The sequence below is a fragment of the Myripristis murdjan genome, chromosome 5 (genome assembly GCF_902150065.1).
Source record: "Myripristis murdjan chromosome 5, fMyrMur1.1, whole genome shotgun sequence".
Lineage (NCBI taxonomy): Eukaryota > Metazoa > Chordata > Actinopteri > Holocentriformes > Holocentridae > Myripristis > Myripristis murdjan.
Genome location: NC_043984.1, coordinates 36,209,352 through 36,230,641, shown reverse-complemented (window position 1 = coordinate 36,230,641; position 21,290 = coordinate 36,209,352). Strand labels below are relative to the sequence as shown.

General features: G+C 44.4%; 1 protein-coding gene across 12 annotated transcripts in view; it reads left to right on the top strand.

The window, feature by feature from the left end:
* cadpsa (Ca2+-dependent activator protein for secretion a) overlaps positions 1–21,290 on the top strand; it is a 206,870-nt gene that overhangs the window by 52,102 nt on the left and 133,478 nt on the right. For all 12 annotated transcript variants that reach the window (XM_030052526.1, XM_030052528.1, XM_030052529.1 and 9 more), the window contains exon 3: positions 4,235–4,567. In XM_030052526.1, the coding sequence (XP_029908386.1) occupies positions 4,235–4,567 (333 nt within the window). The remainder of the gene's footprint in view (positions 1–4,234; positions 4,568–21,290) is intronic.

Sequence of the window (21,290 nt, the reverse complement as noted above, 5' to 3'; positions counted from 1 at the left end):
TTAAAATGCTCTGAGTTTACCACAGGGAACAACAGCACAACCAAAATATGCAACAAAGATTAGACGTTCATCTCTCCACCAAGAGAGAAGAGAGCAGGCTGGATTAAAGTGGAAAAGGAGAGCTTTAATGTAAAAAAAAAATGGATGTTGCGGCTTCAAGTCAAAATCAATGGGCGTCAATGTGACAGCACGACCAAAACCAATGAGGAAGGTGTGATATTTAACACCTAGACGAAGCTGGTGCTGCTGGATATCCAATTCAATTAAAAGCTAAAGCCGTCAGCGGGGATGAAGACAGAGGGAGGCGGAGGGGAAGAGGAAGAGAAAGATGGAGGGATAAACAGACAAAGGGTCAGATAGGGCTCGGAAAGCAGAGTCTGGATGACATGAGTTTATGGTTCAGCGCTCACAGCTTGTGCGCCCCCTCCCCTCCGCAGCTCGGCGTCACTCTGCCCCGGCTCTCTGATGAGTGAAAATGCGACTTGATCCAAAAACAACAGACGTTAATGTATGTCGAGGACGTCTGTCGGGTAAACACTCATCAGCGTGAGCGCCTGAGAACATATTGTATAGGTTGTCTAGCTCTCCTATTAGCAAGAAATGCACTGAGGAGTGAATAAAATATATATATTTTTATGTCTAATCATGTTTGCATACATGCATCATTTGAAGAGGGATTCATTTGGGGTCTATTTATGTTTTTTTTTTTTTTTATGTCTCATCTGTTACACTTTGCTTTCACTTTGGCTCACTCCCACTGCAGGCCTCGGTGCTGAATATCTGAATCGCTGCACATATTTCATTTTGTTCATATCTAATTTAGGATTTAAGATTAAATATGAATCGACAGCAGTGTTGAAAAATCATAGTTACTTGAGCTGAGATGATATGTTTATCTTTTGATTTGATACTATCAGGATACCTGGGTGCCTATTGATATGTATTGCAATTGACATTTTAGTTTTCTGAATCCTCCTCTAGTTTGTGTCTGTAAAGTTTGATGAGGCTGTGATTCTCCTAGAGGTCACTAGAGGTCATTTTCTACAGCGACGTCCAGTGTGACAAAAGTCTCTGCCTGCAGTGAAATGGCTGCTATGGGGGCCAACATCATCACACAGGAATCAAATGTGGCTCATTGAATCCACAAGAGTCTCAGCTTTCCAGTCAAAGCAACTGATGCAGCTCCAAGACTGTTTAGGCCCCAGTCTGCACACACACACCATTTTACAACAGGCCACAAGAACACACGTGGACTGCAGGCTTTGGGGCCCAAACTGCATGGGATTAGCAGAAGGTGGGCGTGTCTGCAAAGGGGAGAGCCGTGGCTGCCCAGAGAACCCATTTACATTCACACATCTGGAGGTCAGAGGTCGAGGGACCCCGCTGGAAATGGCCATGTTAGTTTTTCCCTCGCCAAAATGTTGTTGAGCTTTAGTCTCCTTGTTTGGTACCAACACCATCATGTTTCAAACGCTACCAATATCTTTACTTTAAATTGATTCAGTTATAAAAGAAAGTCATAAAAAAGGATTGCAATACTTGATTTAATAGATTTTCCCCCCACCCCTAATATTTCCAATATCTAAAGATGTCAGATCTGTTGGACATTTTGTTTAGGGCACATGTCTTCCAGTTTGGACTGAACTGGGATGTTTTCCTCCCCCATATCTGTCTCGTCTTTCCTGACAATGCCGGCTCAGCCAAGATGACATAAATATGACCAGGGGAGACATATGTGTGTGTGTGTGTGTGTGTGTGTGTGTGTGTGTGTGTGTGTGTGTGTGTGTGTGTATGTGTGTGTGTGTGTGTGTAGGAGGAGAAAACTTCTGCCCATGTGGCTGCAGTTCCCTCTGGTCCAATAGAGGTCATAGATTACTCAACAGACCTTTAATGGCAAAGTTAATGGAAAAAGTTAATTGGGTTATTAATCTGGTACTTCCGTCAGGGTTGTGATTGATGGTCCAGATTAGATGAAAACAGTCTGGGCTCGATGCTGCGAGGCTGGAAGGTGAGCGTAGGTTTTCATACGAGTGCAGAAAAGTTTTGCAGTTTTTCAATTATTTTCTAGTGTCTCTGAGGAGGTGCTACAGGCCATTACTTCTGATTTCACCCCGTTACCACCCTGTGCTTCCTGTGATAAGTGAATTAAACGGCTAATACGTTAATGTGGACCAGTGGTGTTACATAACCAGGGAGGCAGTGGAGCGTAGATTCATCTAAACCCAGCTGTGCGTGCTTTTATTTGGAGGAAAAGAGTTTATTCTCTGTTTTCACAGTCTTCAGGACATAAAGTCATAGCACAGTTTTTTTCAAAAGAAAGTATAAGTGTTGCTCTGTATTATGAAATATTTTTCCAGTTTCCAGATACATTTTAGGTCACGGCTGAAAATTTAAGTAAACGACTGAAGTTGAAAATGATTAAAATGAAAGAAATCCAATGTTGTGAGAAAGATCCAAACGTCTTGCTTGAGTAAAAGTAAAGATACCTAAACTATCACGTAGGTCAAAGTGAAAATCAGCTAAACAAATTTATTAAATTACTTGAATAAAAGCATGTTAAATGTTTGTTAAATGTACTTCAGCATAAAAAGTAATTTTCCTGAAATAAGTATCAAAAATATCAAAAATACAGGTAGCTTTATATCTATAGATGTCTCTGTCTCTGTCTTTATTTACATCTATCTATCTATCTATCTATCTGTATGTATATATGTATGTATATATGTATATGTATTGTAATAAGTGGCAAGTAACGGTGGTGTTCAAGGTATAAGTACAAAAAGTAGTAGTAGTACAAAAAGACAAAGTACTTAAGTACAATAACAAAGTATTTTTACTGTGTTACTTTGAAACAGCAGCAGCCATGCCGCTGTCCGTGGTGCTGAACCAGCAGACGGATTTGTGCCTCTGTAAGATTTCTCAAAACTAAACACTATAAATACTAAATTCTAGAAAACATTGTAGTCTAAATGCTCTGTAGAGTCGCCTTCATGATCAAAGTGACAAGTCGCGATCACAGACACACACTGCTGCCTGTAGTATTCCTATAATATCCCTTTAATATTTCTGTGGTCATTCAGTTCTGTTGGAAATACAAGCCACCTGTGAGAAAATGTTTTAAAAACAAGCTGCATGACGGCCGATACGATCTGCAGCTCGTAGTTTATCCAGCTGTTTATTCACATCTGCATCGCTGAACATGAGCCAGGAGAAATACATGGACTAACGCAGTCACACAGTCCAGCTCCATGCAGTCACTCAGAAGAGACTACTGTTTGTTTTTCACTCCAGCCCCGTTGGCATGGGCCGGGGTTTTGCGGAGGCCTGGAGAGAAATAACGGCGTGACAGATGGAACAGAGCGGTGCCATGGAAATCAAGCTAAACAGCAGGCTGCTGGTTCCATCCCACTGTCAGGACAACATGCAGCTGTCCAAGTGCCGTTGTTTCCCACAATGCACTTTTCACACGTTTCTCCCCTCCGTGGAAACACAGGTTGAACGCTGGAACCTGGTTGCTGCTTAATAACTACACAGGCAGTTTTCAACTTTATTAATTTATTGGTATAATGCAGATTTGTTCTTTGACGGATGTCATATTCTCTTTTTGCAATTAAGCCTACCTCCCATTTATAAAATATGGATAAAAAAATAAAACCAGCCAAAAATACTGAAACATGTTGGAGAATCAGCCATATAGGAATGTTTTCAGCCTCTCCTTAAAATCACGAGATATCTAATAATTATTTAAATAAAAACTTTCCCCACCTTTTATTCTCTAGTCTTTTTTTTGTCAAGTCCATTCCTATTCCATTCCTGTTCCTGTTGTTATCATCATTTTTAATGCACACTTAATGTCCATATTTTATTTTAATCTTATTTTTACGTGCACAGTGCTGGAGTTGTTGCCATCGTATTTCACTGCTGCTGTACTTGTACATTCATGCATGTGACAAATAAAAATCGTGAATCTTGAATCTTAATTAATCTCTAACATCTGCTCACTGAGTTTTAATCTGGTTTATTCTGTTTTTCTAGTTTTATTCCCTTCCGCTTCTCTAAATTTTTATCCTAAAAATGGGAATAAAAAATTATGGTGAATAAGTCTCGAATTCAATGACATTTTCAGTCGAAGAGAATCAGTGTCGCTGTTGGCCTCAAAGCCCCTGTCAGTCAATTATTTGTGATCTTATTCAAAACGAATGAGTTGATTGACAGATCAATGCTTTGCCCTCAGGTGTTCCTGAAAAGCGACCGCGTGTGCCGGATGGTGCAGAGCGGCGGCTGCTCGGCCAGCGACTCGCGGGAGGTTTTCAAGAAGCACATCGAGAAGCGCGTGCGCAGCCTCCCGGAGATCGACGGCCTGAGCAAAGAGACGGTGCTGAGCTCCTGGATGGCCAAGTTCGACACCATCTACCGAGGCGAGGAGGATCCCAGGAAGCACCAGCAGAGGATGACGGCCAGCGCCGCCTCCGAGCTCATCCTCAGCAAGGACCAGCTCTACGAGATGTTCCAGCAGATCCTGGGCATCAAGAAGTTCGAGCACCAGCTGCTCTACAACGCCTGCCAGGTCAGTTCCTCGCTGCGGCGCACACAACACACCGGTTGGCCCTGTGCAGTTTGGGAATGTGTGTGTAATGAGTGTGTTGGTCTGACCTCCTGTTGTCATCTTAGATCTTTTTTTTTTACATCCAGTTTTGGGATGCAAACCTCAAATTGCTTAAAGGAATACTCCAGTGTTTTGGGCAAAATACCCTCGTTCTGACTTCCCCAGACTGAGACCAGATGTTGGACACCATTTTCACCACCGGACGTCCTGTGGGATAGCTCTTAAGGGTAGCATCTCGTGTTAGCTTAGCATAAAGACTTGAAATCAATGGGAGTTGTTAGCCTAGCTCTGCCAAAGTGAAAAAATAAACCTCACAGCAACTCCCCCCAAAAAAAAAAAAAAAAGATCCAAGACATGCATTTCAAATCCCCATGATCCGCTGTGTACATCAGACAGCTTCAGAGCTGCTGTAAGGTTTATTTTGCCACTTTGACAGAGCCAGGCTAACAATCCCCATAGATTTCAAGTCTTTATGCTAAGCTAACAGGAAATGCTACCCATAGGAAATGAACCACTGGACGTCCAGAGGTGGAAATACTCTCTGCTTCAGCGTCTGCCACTCCAGGCTCTTAATGGACTTTTTGCATTTCAGAAAATACTCAAATCGTTGGAGTTCAAAGCCGCATTTGAATCCGACTCTGTCCCTCGTTCCTCAAGGACATTCAAACAATCACAAAGTCTGTCCAGGCACTGCAGGGGTATGAAGGTCAGGCAGAAAAATACCAGAAAGCCCACAAACCTCGGAAATTAGACAAATCAGTGAAGAGTAACTCTCCATTCAAAAAGTCCATTCAAATACTGCTGTTGTTATCATCATTTTTTATTATTATTAGTGCCTAATTAAGGCCACAGCATGGCTAAAACATGTTGCAGTTGTTTTAATGTCCTTTTGAATTCATCATGCAGGACGACTTTTTATCTTAATTTATTTTTTATGCTCTGGGATTGCCTTGGAAATCTTTGGCACCTTGTTTTTCGTTGAAAGCAACAAACTCAAACCAAATGTCACCTTCAACAAACGCCTCCACACACACACACACACACACACACACACACAGAAACCCATTAAAACTCTTCCTCTCTCTCCTCTCCCCTCTGAACTTCTGTTGCTTGTTCTTCCTGTTACTTTAATGCGATATGCTGAGAGATTTTAGTAGCAATTGATTTAAATTCACATTAAATTCACATCGCTGGAAAATGCTGCGATGGCGCGTTTCCCACCTTCTCAGAAACAAAAATAACAGTGTGAAAAGTTTTTGAAAAAGACTATTTGATTACTTACCAAGGCGACGGGCATCAACAAAGCATGAACCTTCACTTTAAATTATTTTAGAATTATATTTGTGACCCATCAGATCTTGAAAATGCTACTTGGAGCATTTTGACATCAATAAATCATTTCCAAATTCACTTTGACACGTTGATATAACTGTATTCCCGTACAGAAGACTGGCAACCACAAGACTACATCTTACACCAAATCCAGGAAATCTGTTGCTTGGTTTGTTTAGTTTATTAAAAACTTATAAAATAAATTTAGCAGGGAAATGTGACGGAGAATCGCCTAAAAACGCTGAAAGTGGCATTGAAAACGGGCGTTCTCCAGGCAGCGTTTCACTGCAAATATGTATGCACAGTTTGTATGCGTCATGCCAATAATTAACATTAATAGATCATAGCACTTTGACAACAATGCATCCTATAAATATCCATCTATTACACAACACGTACACACACATCAAGAACACACACTCATAACACACGCAGGTCCACACACACCCCATGAGCTCCCACTCATGTGACGTGGATTAGACGATAAAGATAAACACCAACAATTAGGGAAAAAAAGACAGAGACAAAACAGGAGGAACAAAGTGGAAAGATCGTTTTGTGACAGAAAGCAGCACGATTCATGAGGTTTTCAATTCTGAGAGGCTTAAGCACCAACAACATCACCACGGACCTTTTGTAGCACAGAGGCGATATGTTGCTCAAACACTCGGTATTTAGTGTTAGTGTATGTTTATGTTAACAATATGTTAAATTATTATTATTTTAAAAATGTAAATTACTTATCAAACAGACCTAACAATTCAGCTACCAATGAATGAGCAGTAGTATGCATGTGATAACATAGATTGAAAAATAAGCCGAAGTGATACCTCTTCTTTGAATAGACAAGCTAGGCCAGTGTGCTGCTGTTAGCCAGTGAAAATAAAGCGGAGTGGCCACTCTTCTTATTGTTACACAATCTATGTCAGTGCACTGCTGTAGCCTGGAAATCCCGGTAAAATAACACAGTCGCCTAAAAAGTAACTTGTTTTTAGACCGCTTTCACTTGTTTAAAAATCATTTTGTTCCATTGGCAGTTTTTTTTTTAACTTGCTGAACTGTGTTTTAAAAACAAACAGCTAGCTAAGAGGATGGCTGGGAAAGTGGAAATTCGAGAGGTCGGTTGGTTTGACGAGATCCTTTAATTCACACGTGAGCCGGCAAATACTCCCCGCAAACACACACACACCGCACAGATCGGCAGCGTGTGTGAGCTCGTCGTATACCATCATATAGCAGTCAAACTAAGCTGCATTTTCACTTCCACTACCAGGATGCCAATTAACACACACACTAGCGAAGAAACCGAAACACAAAAGAAAATTTCTCGGCTCTGTTCTTCCTCTTTGGCAGTTTTGGCAGCGACTTCCAGTGCACTCTTGTTGATACAGCGCCACCACATCGGCGCAATGCTGCAACTGCAGTTAAAATGACATCCATCTACCACGGCGCTTGTCAGAAAATAACAATTTTCCCGACGTCAGAGTTTTGAGAGCCGGGGGCGGCACGAAATTAGGCTGAGGCGGCCGCCTCGTAATTTTATATGCAGGAAAAACCCTGGTGACATGTTCGTAAGGGATAAAAATCCTTACAAGAGACGGACTGAAGTGAAAGAAAGCGGCTTCGTTCAGGTTCTTCATGTGCAGAGGAGACGATGAGGAGAGGGAGGAGGCGTAGACGAGACGTCTTCAGGTTCGGTGGAAAGTTGAATCACAGGGAAGCCGGCGTGTTTCAGAGTGTGACGGAGCTTTTCTCAACACAAAGGAGACAGAGACAGTGAGTGGGCATCTGTGAGGGGGGAAGGGGGGGTAAAGTTTCTATACATAGACGATTCAGTGTGAAAGCCAGGTATTACATCAATGGAGAGCGGGCTGCTGGATGGAAAATGAGTTATTACAGTATGTACAGTGTGAGGATAATAGCCGGGCGTGGGATGGATGGGGACTGTGACAGGAGGAGGTGTGAAGGTGAAAGACGAGGCAGGTCGACGGGGTAATAACAGCGTCCAGACGGCCGGTTCAGGTGGAATCGGAGGAGAGACGGGAGGAGGGCCTTGGTAATCAGCCGACGCTTTGTCACCGCTCAATCCGCCTTTCATTTCCCTCTTCTCTTTTCTTTTGCAGTGCTTCATTGCATTGGATCATAAAACACATCTTTTTGCGTTCTCTTGGAGATTTTTATCCCTATGACGAGGCTCACTGGGATGCCACTGATTTGTCCACATTAAACTCTTTTGCGCGTCTTTTCAGGTGCATCATTGCCATTTATCAAACAGGTGCAGCGGTATGGAAATGCAAATTTGCCCGTTATGTGAAGTGCACATGTAGTCCAGTCATTTTATGAAAAAACCTAGGACAAATTGCAAGAGAAAAAAACTCAACTGATTCTGGATCCTCAGTTTGTCCTGAGTGAGGGGGAAAAAGTCCCAAGAAATCCCATTGGTGGAAAGTTTTGAAAATCACCTCTAAATGACCATATAATACCAAAAAACACTGTTTTTAACACACAGGGGAAAGGGGTTCAACATTTGACTTTCAGATATCACTATAAAAATTCACAAGTTGTTTACACACACAAAGACAAGAAAAAAAAGTCAATTACCAGTTCTTTGAATTATTCTGTTTACACATGCATATCACACATTATCTGATTTGATATGCGCTAATAAGGAATATAAGGAATAAATGCCAGAACAGATATTTAAACAGTGAATTAAAAGGTTACTATATATATAGTAACCTTTTAATTCACTGTTATATAGTAACCTTTTAATTTTACAGTAATATCTGAAAGTCAAATTTGGAACCCCTTTCCCCTGTGTGTTAAAAACAGTGTTTTTTGGTAATATGTGGTCATGAATAGGTGATTTTCAAAACTTTCCACCAATGGGATTTCTTGGGACTTTTTCCCCCTCACTCAGGACAAACTGAGGATACAAAATCAGTTGAGTTTGCTTCTCTTGCAATTTGTCCTAGGTTGACCCCAATTTTGGCCTAAAATTACTGGACTAATGCTATGCCATCGCAATGTGCGTTTCTCTCTTGTATTTGTTTGCATTTAAGGCAGGACTGCAAAATAAAAGGAGATTGGAGTGCCGCTGATCACTCATTCCACTGGGTTTACTAAAGTTCGTGCAATTTGCAACTGCCAGTTTTCGTGGAATTTTTTCTGCCTTCGAACAGCAGGTGCATACTACAGTGTGCATCAGGTTGTGTATTTTTGCCTAAACCCGAGAGCCTAGTAACCGAGCCTGATCCAAACCCGACAGGTACTCTTTTTATTTGTGTGTCCAAACTCGACCCAAGCCTGAGATTTTACTCGTCCTCCATCGCTAGGTTACATTTACCGCATTTTTATTTGTTTTACACTAGAATTTCAATAAAATAATGCCAATGAGACCAAACCTGGCCCGAACCTGAACATAATGTCTAAATTTTTGTCTGAACCTGGCCCACCTGTTGGGTCCCGACAGGTCCCGACAGGTCCCGACGGTCTTGGGTTGGGTATCCACACTCAAGTGCATATGGAGCCACGGATTTGCCCTTCTGACCGCACGGTTTTCAAATCCGTGGGCATAGATTCATAATCTGAGGGCGCTGATTATGAATCCAAGAGCAGGGTTTGTAAGATTTAATTAAGATTTAATTTTTTTTCCTCAGCTGGCGCCGTATATGGGGGGAAAGTTAGGACAATTCCAAGGGCCCTTGCCTGACAGGGGCCCCAAAAAATAGGTAAAAACTAATATAAAATGATTAAACCATCATCAAGTAAATATATCCATATATATGTTTTTCATGGGGCCCAAAATTCCTGGCGGTGCCCCTGCCCGGGGGGCTTTGTAGGTGCAAAAACGATGCAGGTAATGCATATTCACCTGTCATCCATGGAAGCCTCAATGACCGCAGTGGATTAAGGTTGGGTGCCCCACAGAAAAGGGTGGACAGGAGCTTTAGGGTGATTTAATGAATTACACCACAAAACAGCTTCTATATTTGGGTGCATCAGTGAATTCGAACACAGTGTTGGGTTAACGCCAAACGAACCTAGCCACTCTACAGTGGTATATTTCAAAGTCTGCTTGGTGGACTCGTGGCCCCATGACCTTTCATCTACAGTACCATGAGCAAGCCATCAGTGTCAGAAGTAACACACTTTATATGTAGTCAGGTGCAATCCCATTGTTTCCTGATCGCCAAAGGTGTGTGTCAGCACCAGGTGGACATGGACTGTCGGTGACACCCAAAATCACATGATAAATGCTATCATGGACACATGAGAAAGTGTCATTTGGAATGATTTCCGTGTAAAAATTTCAACAATTCAAGGTGTTGTCTTCTGCTACCACCTGGGGGCGCCAAAATGCAAAGTGCAGCTTTATTTTTGCAGAATCTGTAGTTGATCGTCTGTGAATGTGGGTGCGTGTTGGGTCTAGGATGGGTCGCCTGTTTTATTTGAGGATGAAGAATTTTGTGTCTTTTGTCCATCCCAGCCAACCTGTATGAATAACTGCCCTGCGTTTTGCTCGTGACGTCACCACAGCTCTCTCTTCCTCTCCCGGAGAGCAATGTGTCATCTCTTCGTCTCGGTGGCGGTGGGTCATGTGACAGCAGACGCCTGGATGCTCTGTCAGGTGATGCTCCGCTCCGCCAAAATGAAACTTGTCAACCTGCTCCCTTGTTGGAGCTTGAGAGAAAAACGAGCACGGAGGTTGTTGTTTTTTTTCCTCTTTTGCTCCCCTTGTCATGTACAATTGCAATTTCCGGTGTAACCACTCTGAATTAATGAGCTGTAAGCTGAGAAATCTGCCACCGTCTGTTGTAATAGAGGACTGGAAGGAGAAGCGGGGGAAGGGATAATGCGAGGTCTTGTTTGCTGAGCCTTGGCTGTTGCTCTGCATTTGTGAGGCCGCTTCGCAAATCCTGAATGGGTGAGTAACCGTTTCGATGGCTGCCATTTTCGTTTGACAGACTCGGATGTACATATGCGGAGATCGGCCTCCTCGTGGACAGCGACGTGCCCTCCGTGTCTATTTACAGCCGTCGGCGAGGATAAAAACCGTCTCTGTCGCTGTGGAGCTGCAGCAGCTGTGCAGCGTCCCTGCTGGCTCGGCCTCAGCGCTGACAGACACTAACCACAGCACTTTGTCGCTGAATTAATTGGCGGCAGCGATAACCTGGTCTGGAGCGGCTCGCTGGATCAGGGCCGGGTTAAAGGCACAAGCAGCCGCCCGGTGAAAACACAAGGTTCACATCACACACTGCTATAACTCAGCCACGACACGTCTTCAGTCCCTTATCAAGCAAAACACACGGAAATATATTGAAAAATACATTCAGTATACAATCAACATATGCATATGTATGTATAATGTATATATGTATATTACACATATATTATACATATTATTACACATGTATTCTATAATTCAATATGTAAAAATATTTTAAAAAATCTAAAATATTATGTGTATTTGCATATATATGTGTGTAGACACACTCAATTACACATGGACCATGTACGACTATATATTGGAACATACTGAAACATATTAAAAATGCATTACATTGAAGATGCTACATATGTGCACTACATGTGTGAATAAATATATTTATATACACACAAACACACACATATTCTACATATTCAATATGTAAAATATATTGCACTATATTCATTTATACATTCCCATATATGGGAAACTTATATTTTCTCAGTATACTGTCATATATGTATGGAGCATGAGTGGCCACCTGTTGATACTGATAGAGAATACATTGGGATGAAGACAAAAAACTACATGTAGTATTATTGAAACACTATATTGTAAAACTATAATTTTATCATCATGGCGTTCAGCATCGGCTCCATGGTTAATGTGTCATCTGTTTCTAGTGAGTGTCATAACTGTGATCATGGACACCCCCACCCCACCCCCATCCCCCCGTGCTGTATATGCCTACACAGCCATCTTTAATAGAAAACCACAGCTCATGCCTCCATTTATGGGCTCTGTTGAGAGGCATTCTGGGTAACAAGGAAATCACTATCTAGGATAAACATAGGCATAAAAAAAAAAAAAAAAAAAAAAAAAAACTCCTGAATTGCGTCGAACATCACAAATTCATTGTAACTAAAGGTGCAGGAGTATCCAGAGATGGATTTCTTAAAAAATCGATAAGAGTGTAACAAGATAAGAGCATCAGCTGGTCCGCCGGTCCCCGTCTAAAACCAGCTGGTCTTTTCCAGCCAAACACGCTTTTAAACCCATAAAGCCTGAACTATGAAAGAATTCCAATTTTTTGAAACTGAACCCTTTATTTAGTCCTATAACAAAATGTAAAAAAAACAAACAAACAAAAAAATTAATATATGTTATTACATGACCTTTCTGGTTTATGATATATGATATGTACTTGAAGCACCAGTGGTCCAGGGTGAACAGGGGAAGTGTTCAAAGGTATACCACAGTATTTTGGTCAAGTATTGAATAACCTGAAAACAGAATGTGTTATTTGATAACGTGCATCATATATGATACAAATGGCTTTATAGGGTTAATGACGAACACAAGCACATTTCTATTTATGCCAATTAAAGGTGTTGATGGCGTGAGTGTTTCCTGAATGAACTAATCAACTGTTTTCCTTTTCTCGGTGCTGAAAATAAATATTGACTCCCGGATGCGTGTTGTTCCTAAGACCCGGTCCTCTTTGGATAATTAGCGGCGATCCGAATCCGACGAATCAGACGAGGCGCGCGGTCGCTCCGGCGAAGTGGCGCCGCGTGGCCCGGAGACGGCGGCGAGTCTGGAGGCTCCGGCGCCGGAGTGACGCGAGTCGCACCTAAAGCCCTTACAAACGCACACATAAGTGCTCACAGATGGCTCGCTGAGTCGCTCCAACGGTGATACGACGCTCGGTAACACACAGCACATGCACTCCATTTGAACAGGCTTACACTCCAAATTCACAGCGCAGGAGGTAATCCTTTAATCCACGCTGCAGGCATGGAAATCCCCCCCCCCTCTAAACGAGATGTTGAAACATCCCTTTGCCACCCAAGTATCTGCCTCGGCCTGCCAGCGGGATGATGCAGTGTGTGTGTGTGTGTGTGTGTGTGTGTGTAACCTGCAGGTGACCCCGTTTAAAACCAGTTAGTCACAGAGCAGGTTAAGAGACGGTGTTTGGCTGGAGCCTGGTCGTCTCTTCACACCTCCAGCGTGGCTCAGTTCAGAGGCTTTTGAAGAACACACACACACACACACACACACACACACACACACACACCCCTCCACGTGCAGCTTGTAGCAGAGACGTTGCTGCCCTCATTAGGCGAGGGCCTGCTGTCCGGCCCACGCAGCGAGCCGCAGATTTAACGCCCAACGTCTCCTCTCCGTGCAAAAAAAAAGCGGCCAATCGGTGCACGCGCTGACTTGAGAGTACACACCGTACATATTTCCACGTGCGTGTGCACGCGTGTGGGTGGTTTCAGCCGTGTCAGCCGTGCCATTCGCTCCACGCGGCCGCCGAACGCCTCAGAGGAGCAAATGAGGTGACGGCGTTTTAACGAACCGCACGCACAACATCAGCGGCGGCGGCGGCGGAGGTCAGGAACGCGGAGCCGTCTCGTTTGATGAGCGCGCCTCGGGCGGTAATGATGATGCCTCGAGCCGGGAGACAAATTGAATTGCGGGCCGTGGCGGCGGATGTGTACCCTCGGCAGGGGAGGAACAGAGTGGGTGTTTTTCCTTTTTATCCGGTGGGTTTTCAGCCATTATGGCGTCGGTGGAGTCAGCGGCCGGGTGTTCCTCCGCTGAAAGCCTCTAATTGGTCGGAATAGACTGGAGGCAAAGCGAAGCATGGCCGCCGTGACCGTCTGCTCTCCATCACCCCCCCCACCCCCCACCCCCCAGCAGCTGCTTTTTAGCCACAGCTATTTGGGCTGCAGCTGCTAAATCTTGAACTCGTCGTCCTCCGTCTGAGCGACCCCCACATCCAAACCGCCTCCCGCCTGATTGGACGTTTCTGACAGGCGAACGACAAAAGGCGGGACATGTGCAGTGTTAATAATCGCAAACGAGCGGGACAAACACGCGGTGAAACCCTTCAGCTCCCTGTGCATATATTTGCTGTGATTGTGCAAACGGCGGAGGAGGCGGGGCCAAATAACCGGCGGCTGTGCTCCATCAAAGCCGCCGTGGCCATCGTGGTCCAAACAGACCGCCAACACTTTGAAGTGCATCTCCGTGGTTAAGCTCAGGCCTCGTCTGTGTGTGTGTGTGTGTGTGTGTGTGTGTGTGTGTGTGTGTGTGTGTTCTGTTGATCTCATACATGTTTGTTTTTTTGTTTGTGTGTTTATATTTGAGTCTGTTCTTATGTACCTTTTGCTTTTTCATGAAACCTTTCCATGGATGGACACACACACACACACACACACACACACTCCCCAATGCCCTTTATCCTCTCATATGTGGTCGCCATGGCGACTGTACACATAGGCACCCGTCACCCACCCCCCGTCCTCCCCCTCCCCCTCCTCCTCCTCCTCCTCCTCTCCTGCCATGCCAACTGTTGTCCCCTCGTCTGAATTAAGGGCAAGTGATTGCTTTTCTTTCAGTGACATATCAGGGTTTGGCCTGATAATCCTCCAGAGGAGGAGGGGCCAGTTAAACAGAGAGAGAGGGGGAGAGAGAGAGAGAGAGAGGAGGAAAGAAGAGAGGAGAGAGATGGGAGGAGAGAGATGGGAGAGAGGGGGAGGAGAGGAGAGAGAGAGAGGAGGGAGGGAGAGGATGGGAGAGGAGGGAGAGTGGAGGAGATAAAGAGGAGAGCGAGGAGAGAGGAGAGGGAGGAGAAAGAGAGAGGAGGAGAGAGGAGAGATCAGAGAGAGGGGGAGGAGAGGAGAGAGGAAAGAGAACAGAGAGAGGAGGGAGAGAGAGTGAGAGAGGAGAGGAGAGAGGAGAGAGAGAGAAAGAGGAGACAGGAAAGAGCAGAGAGAGGAGAGAGAGGAGGGAGAGAGGAGGGAGGGGGGAGAGAGTGGAGGAGAAAGAAAGGAGAGAGAGAGAGGAAAGGAGAGAGGAGAGGGAGGAGAAAGAGGGAAAGGGAGAAAGTGAAGAGATCAGAGAGAGGAGAGAGCGGGGGAGGAGAGGAGAGAGGAGAGAGAACAGAGAGGGAGGAGAAAGAAAGGAGAGGAAGAGAGAAGAGATCAGAGAGAGGAGAGAGGGGGAGGAGAGGAGAGTAGAGAGAGAGAGAGAGAGAAAAGAGGAGACAGGAAAGAGCAGAGAGAGGAGGAGGAGGACAGAGGAGGAGAGGAGGCATGACAAACCCAGGAGAAGGTAGGGAGGGAGCAGGAGTGTCTCTGTGTCTGTCAGACTGACAGACGGGAGAAGCAGGAGCAGAAAATCACACAGCATCACACACACACATCATCACACACACAACATCACACACACAACATCACACACACAGCATCACACACACACATCATCACACACACATCATCACACACACAGCATCACACACACATCATCACACACACATCATCACACACACAACATCACACACACATCATGCCTCATCACACACACCTCCTCCTGCTGCAGGAGGCCGAGAGGAGCTCATCACCTCCTCACCTTACTCTGATTACCTCCTCACCTTACTCCGATTACACCTCCTCACCTTACTCTGATTACACCTCCTCACCTTACTCTGATTACATCCTCACCTTACTCTGATTACACCTCCTCACCTTACTCTGATCATCTCCTCACCTTACTCTGATTACATCCTCACCTTACTCTGATTACACCTCCTCACCTTACTCTGATTACCTCCTCACCTTACTCTGATTACATCCTCACCTTACTCTGATTACACCTCCTCACCTCACTCTGATTACATCCTCACCTTACTCTGATTACACCTCCTCACCTTACTCTGATTACACCTCCTCACCTCACTCTGATTACCTCCTCACCTTACTCTGATTACATCTCCTCACCTTACTCTGATTACATCCTCACCTTACTCTGATTACACCTCCTCACCTTACTCTGATTGCATCCTCACCTTACTCTGATTACACCTCCTCACCTTACTCTGATTACACCTCCTCACCTTACTCTGATTACATCCTCACCTTACTCTGATTACACCTCCTCACCTTACTCTGATTACACCTCCTCACCTTACTCTGATTACCTCCTCACCTTACTCTGATTACATCTCCTCACCTTACTCTGATTACATCCTCACCTTACTCTGATTACACCTCCTCACCTTACTCTGATTGCATCCTCACCTTACTCTGATTACACCTCCTCACCTTACTCTGATTACATCTCCTCACCTTACTCTGATTACATCCTCACCTTACTCTGATTACACCTCCTCACCTTACTCTGATTACACCTCCTCACCTTACTCTGATTACATCCTCACCTTACTCTGATCATCTCCTCACCTTACTCTGATTACATCTCCTCACCTTACTCTGATCATCTCCTCACCTTACTCTGATTACATCTCCTCACCTTACTCAGATTGCATCCTCACCTTACTCTGATTACATCTCCTCACCTTACTCTGATTACACCTCCTCACCTCACTCTGATTACATCCTCACCTTACTCTGATTACACCTCCTCACCTCACTCTGATTACATCTCCTCACCTTACTCTTATTACATCCTCACCTTACTCTGATTACACCTCCTCACCTCACTCTGATTACATCTCCTCACCTTACTCTGATTACATCCTCACCTTACTCTGATTACACCACCTCACCTTACTCTGATTACATCTCCTCACCTTACTCTGATTACACCTCCTCACCTTACTCTGATTGCATCCTCACCTTACTCTGATTACACCTCCTCACCTTACTCTGATTACACCTCCTCACCTTACTCTGATTACATCCTCACCTTACTCTGATTACACCTCCTCACCTTACTCTGATTACACCTCCTCACCTTACTCTGATTACATCCTCACCTTACTCTGATTACACCTCCTCACCTTACTCTGATTACATCCTCACCTTACTCTGATCATCTCCTCACCTTAATCTGATTACATCTCCTCACCTTACTCTGATTGCATCCTCACCTTACTCTGATTACACCTCCTCACCTTACTCTGATTACACCTCCTCACCTCACTCTGATTACATCCTCACCTTACTCTGATTACACCTCCTCACCTTACTCTGATCATCTCCTCACCTTACTCTGATTACATCTCCTCACCTTACTCTGATTGCATCCTCACCTTACTCTGATTACACCTCCTCACCTTACTCTGATTACACCTCCTCACCTCACTCTGATTACATCCTCACCTTACTCTGATTACACCTCCTCACCTTACTCTGATTACACCTCTTCACCTTACTCTGATTACATCTCCTCACCTTACTCTGATTACACCTCCTCACCTTACTCTGATTACACCTCTTCACCTTACTCTGATTACATCTCCTCACCTTACTCTGATTACCTCCTCACCTTACTCTGATTACATCTCCTCACCTTACTCTGATTACACTTCCTCACCTTACTCTGATTACATCCTCACCTTACTCTGATTACACCTCCTCACCTTACTCTGATTACATCTCCTCACCTTACTCTGATTACCTCCTCACCTTACTCTGATTACACCTCCTCACCTTACTCTGATTACCTCCTCACCTTACTCTGATTACACCTCCTCACCTTACTCTGATTACATCTCCTCACCTTAGTCTGATTACACCTCCTCACCTTACTCTGATTACATCTCCTCACCTTAGTCTGATTACATCCTCACCTTACTCTGATTACCTCCTCACCTTACTCTGATTACCTCCTCACCTTACTCTGATTACCTCCTCACCTTACTCTGATTACACCTCCTCACCTTACTCCGATTACACCTCCTCACCTTACTCTGATTACATCCTCACCTTACTCTGATTACATCCTCACCTTACTCCGATTACACCTCCTCACCTTACTCTGATTACATCTCCTCACCTTACTCTGATTACACCTCTACACCCTACACCTATTCCAACATGTTTTTTGTTTGGTTTGGTTTTTTTGTCCATCCCACATGTGTCAGTTGAGTCTCCAGGGTCCTCACTTCAATTTTAGTGTAATGCCCCTTTAAAAGCATGTAGTGTGCAGCGTGTTCTCTCCTCCTTTTCTAACTGCATGGAAAAGATCCCAGCTAAAGGAGCTCAGTCACTCGGGCTAAGTTGAGCTCACAGGGCCAGTAAATACTTTCAATCTTTGTTTTAGGGTTTTATTGTTTTTCTTGTCGATGTACAGAGATCCACTTTGCACCACAGGGTTTATTTTATTTATTTATTTTTTTACAACAAGCTGGCTAATTAGAGCAGAGATCAGACCATGAAGCTAAAGACCATAAAAAAAGGCGAGTGGAGCTCAAAACTGAGGAGGGGCCAGAGAGTGAAGCCTGAAAGTGAGAAATCTGAGCGGTGGGTGAAGCTGCTGTCGAGTCCAAAATTGGACTTATTTCTTTAAGGTCTTTAAGAGGAAAGTGTTTTGCACGGAGCCGACATGCAGGCTGATCCGTCCTCTCTCTCTCTCTCTCTCTCTCTCTCTCTCTCTCTCTCTCTCTCTCTCTCTCTCTCTCTCTCTCTCTCTCTCTCTCTCTCTCTCTCTCTCTCTCTCTGTTTGTCTGATCCACACCTGCAGATTAGAGACTCAGAGAGTTCTGGTGGGAATGCACTGAAATATTTAAGTTGGGTATATGTGTGTGTGTGTGTGTGTGTGTTTGTGTGTGCGCGTGCATCATGAAAGAAGCCGATCGGGAGCTCTGTAGTCATGACAACGGGCTCAGACAGCCTCTTGTTTACCGAAGCAGAAACTCCTCTGAGCCGGAGTTTCTCGAGCTCGGCTCAGTGACCCAAACGCTCCACCTGCGGCCGCCGCACGCCGCCGCAGGCACAGCGGCCTCACACACACTCTGACACAGCCGCCACGCCACACCACGCCACGCCACGCCACGCCACCCTGACCGGCCAGACCCCCATTTAACCAAACAAACCTCACCTCAGCCTGACCTCAGTTTGAAGGCAGAATGAGGAGGACTTGTTGTCAGAGTCGGTCCCTCCTCCTCGACGAAGATCACCGCCGGCAGCCACTTTTCATTTCCTAGCATGGCAACGGAACGAAATGACTATCCGAAATGTAACGTCACTGTCCTGGAAAAAAACAGGCCGACAGTGCCTCGCTCTTCATCCTCCTCCTCCTCTCCCTCAGCGCTCGCCAGCAGGTCAATGCCAAACCCACATTCACTCGTCGTCTCACTGTTTCTCCGCTAGAGTTCCTTTTTTTTTCTGTCTGTGATTTTCGTAGCTTCCTATAGGACACCGCGCTGCGCTGTGATTGGCTGGGAGCTACACAGCCGCCGCCAAAAGGCCGACGCCCACTGGAGTCCCGAACTCAGCAAAACAAGAAAATCCAGGCAGTGGGCAGGGTCTCTGCAGACACACACACACACACACACACACACACACACACACCGCTAGTGGCTCAGTGGTCATGATGGACAGGGTTAGTGTTGTTTTTTTGGAAAATCCCGCTCCCTCTGCCTTTAACCACCTGAACCTCGACGCAGCCTCGTTGGAGACAAAGCTGCAGTAAAGCGACAGTGTGAAGCCACACGGTCCATGTAAATGATCGTGACACGAGCTCGGTCTCCATCCAAAACGTTTAGCGTATTTGTAGAAGAAGTCTTTATTGTCATGGTGTAATACAAGCAAATTGCAGGTGCCCTTCATAGTCCCATATACAAACATACAGACAAGGACAATGCAGCTGTACAAATGAACAAACACCATGAAGAGACAAATGACGACATAAAAAGACAAGAGAAAATATATATATACATATATTTTACACACATTTTGAAAATTCGATAAGAGAGAATGCGAGCTAATGCAGGATCCCATGAGCTACACGATGCAGATGATCCTGAGAAGTTCAAGTTGAGGTTTATTTAAAGCCCAGAGTCCCTCAGATGACGTTGGATTACAAATCAGAACGATTATCGTGGCTCTTTGATTGTTAAAAAAAACAAAAAAACTTGTTTCCAAAACTGAGGAAGCTTTTTCCAACTTTGCTGTTTCCATCGACCTTTTGTAATGCAACAAAAATAATGGAAACAGAGAAGGTCTCCTCCATAAAATCCATGCATTTTCCTAAAACAAGGGTTGGGAAGAGCATTTAAGCCGTGTTTTTGAAGAGACTTTATTCTTTCTTAAAAAACTGGGATTATTTTTCTGCGAGCAGGAAGTTCCTGAGTGTCTTTCACGATGACGTTGTCAGCAGTTTCCCTTTCTTCACTGTGCCGTGCTGGAGGAACGGCTTCACAGTGCACGACAGAAACAAAAAGGGCTGCTTCCATCATCATCATTATATTTAATGATCTGCCAACTTTTCTTTACACTTTAAGCCTTTCTTTTTCTGTCTTTGTTTCTACTTTGAGGATATTGCAGGGACATCTGAAGTGGATGAATTACTGTTTTTATGTGTTTATTATCTTCTTGTGTGTCAGTGGATCTCTGTCTCTTTGCACGGCTGACCAACCCAGTTTCTTCTTCTGGGGATCGATGAAGTAAATCAGATAAATTCATTTCAAATCTCCACTTAAAATGGCCATAACCAAATCATCACTTTACAAACCAAACCTCCACTTAAAGGGTCAATGATAAAATAAAATGTGTGTTTTTTTCATTAAAGTGATATTTATTGTCACCACTGGGTGTAGAAGCTGTGTATTTCATATCCACATGATCCGCTGTGTGAATCAGAGCAGCTTCAGAGCGGCTGGAAGGTTTATCTTTTCACTTTGACAGAGCCAGGCTAATGACTCCCATAGACTTCAAGTCTTTATGCTAAGCTAACAGGAAATGTTACCCATAGGAACTGAACCACTGGACGTACAGAGGTGGACACGGTGTCCAACATCTGGTCTCAGTCTGGGGAAGTCGGGAAACGGGGATTTTGCCCAAAATGTTGGAATATTCCTTTAACAATTTTCTGTTATTGTGAATTTGTGAATTGTCTACTGTCCCTTGTGTTTAGTGGTTTGTTGTTGATTGTTTGTTTTGTATGTGTTCAAGGTGGAACAGCAGTATCAGAAAGTTGCATATTTAATCTGACCGTGTGTGTGTGTGTGTGTGTGTGTGTGTGTGTGTGTGTGTGTGTATGCTGCCCTCCTTATATTCTCTGGTTTGTTGTTAAAATAAGAAAATAAGGTATAAAAACACTAATGCATTTGACCATGAACAGCCAAGCTGGTCCTCAGTCTGCACAGAGCAAAACTATGGAGGCGCATTA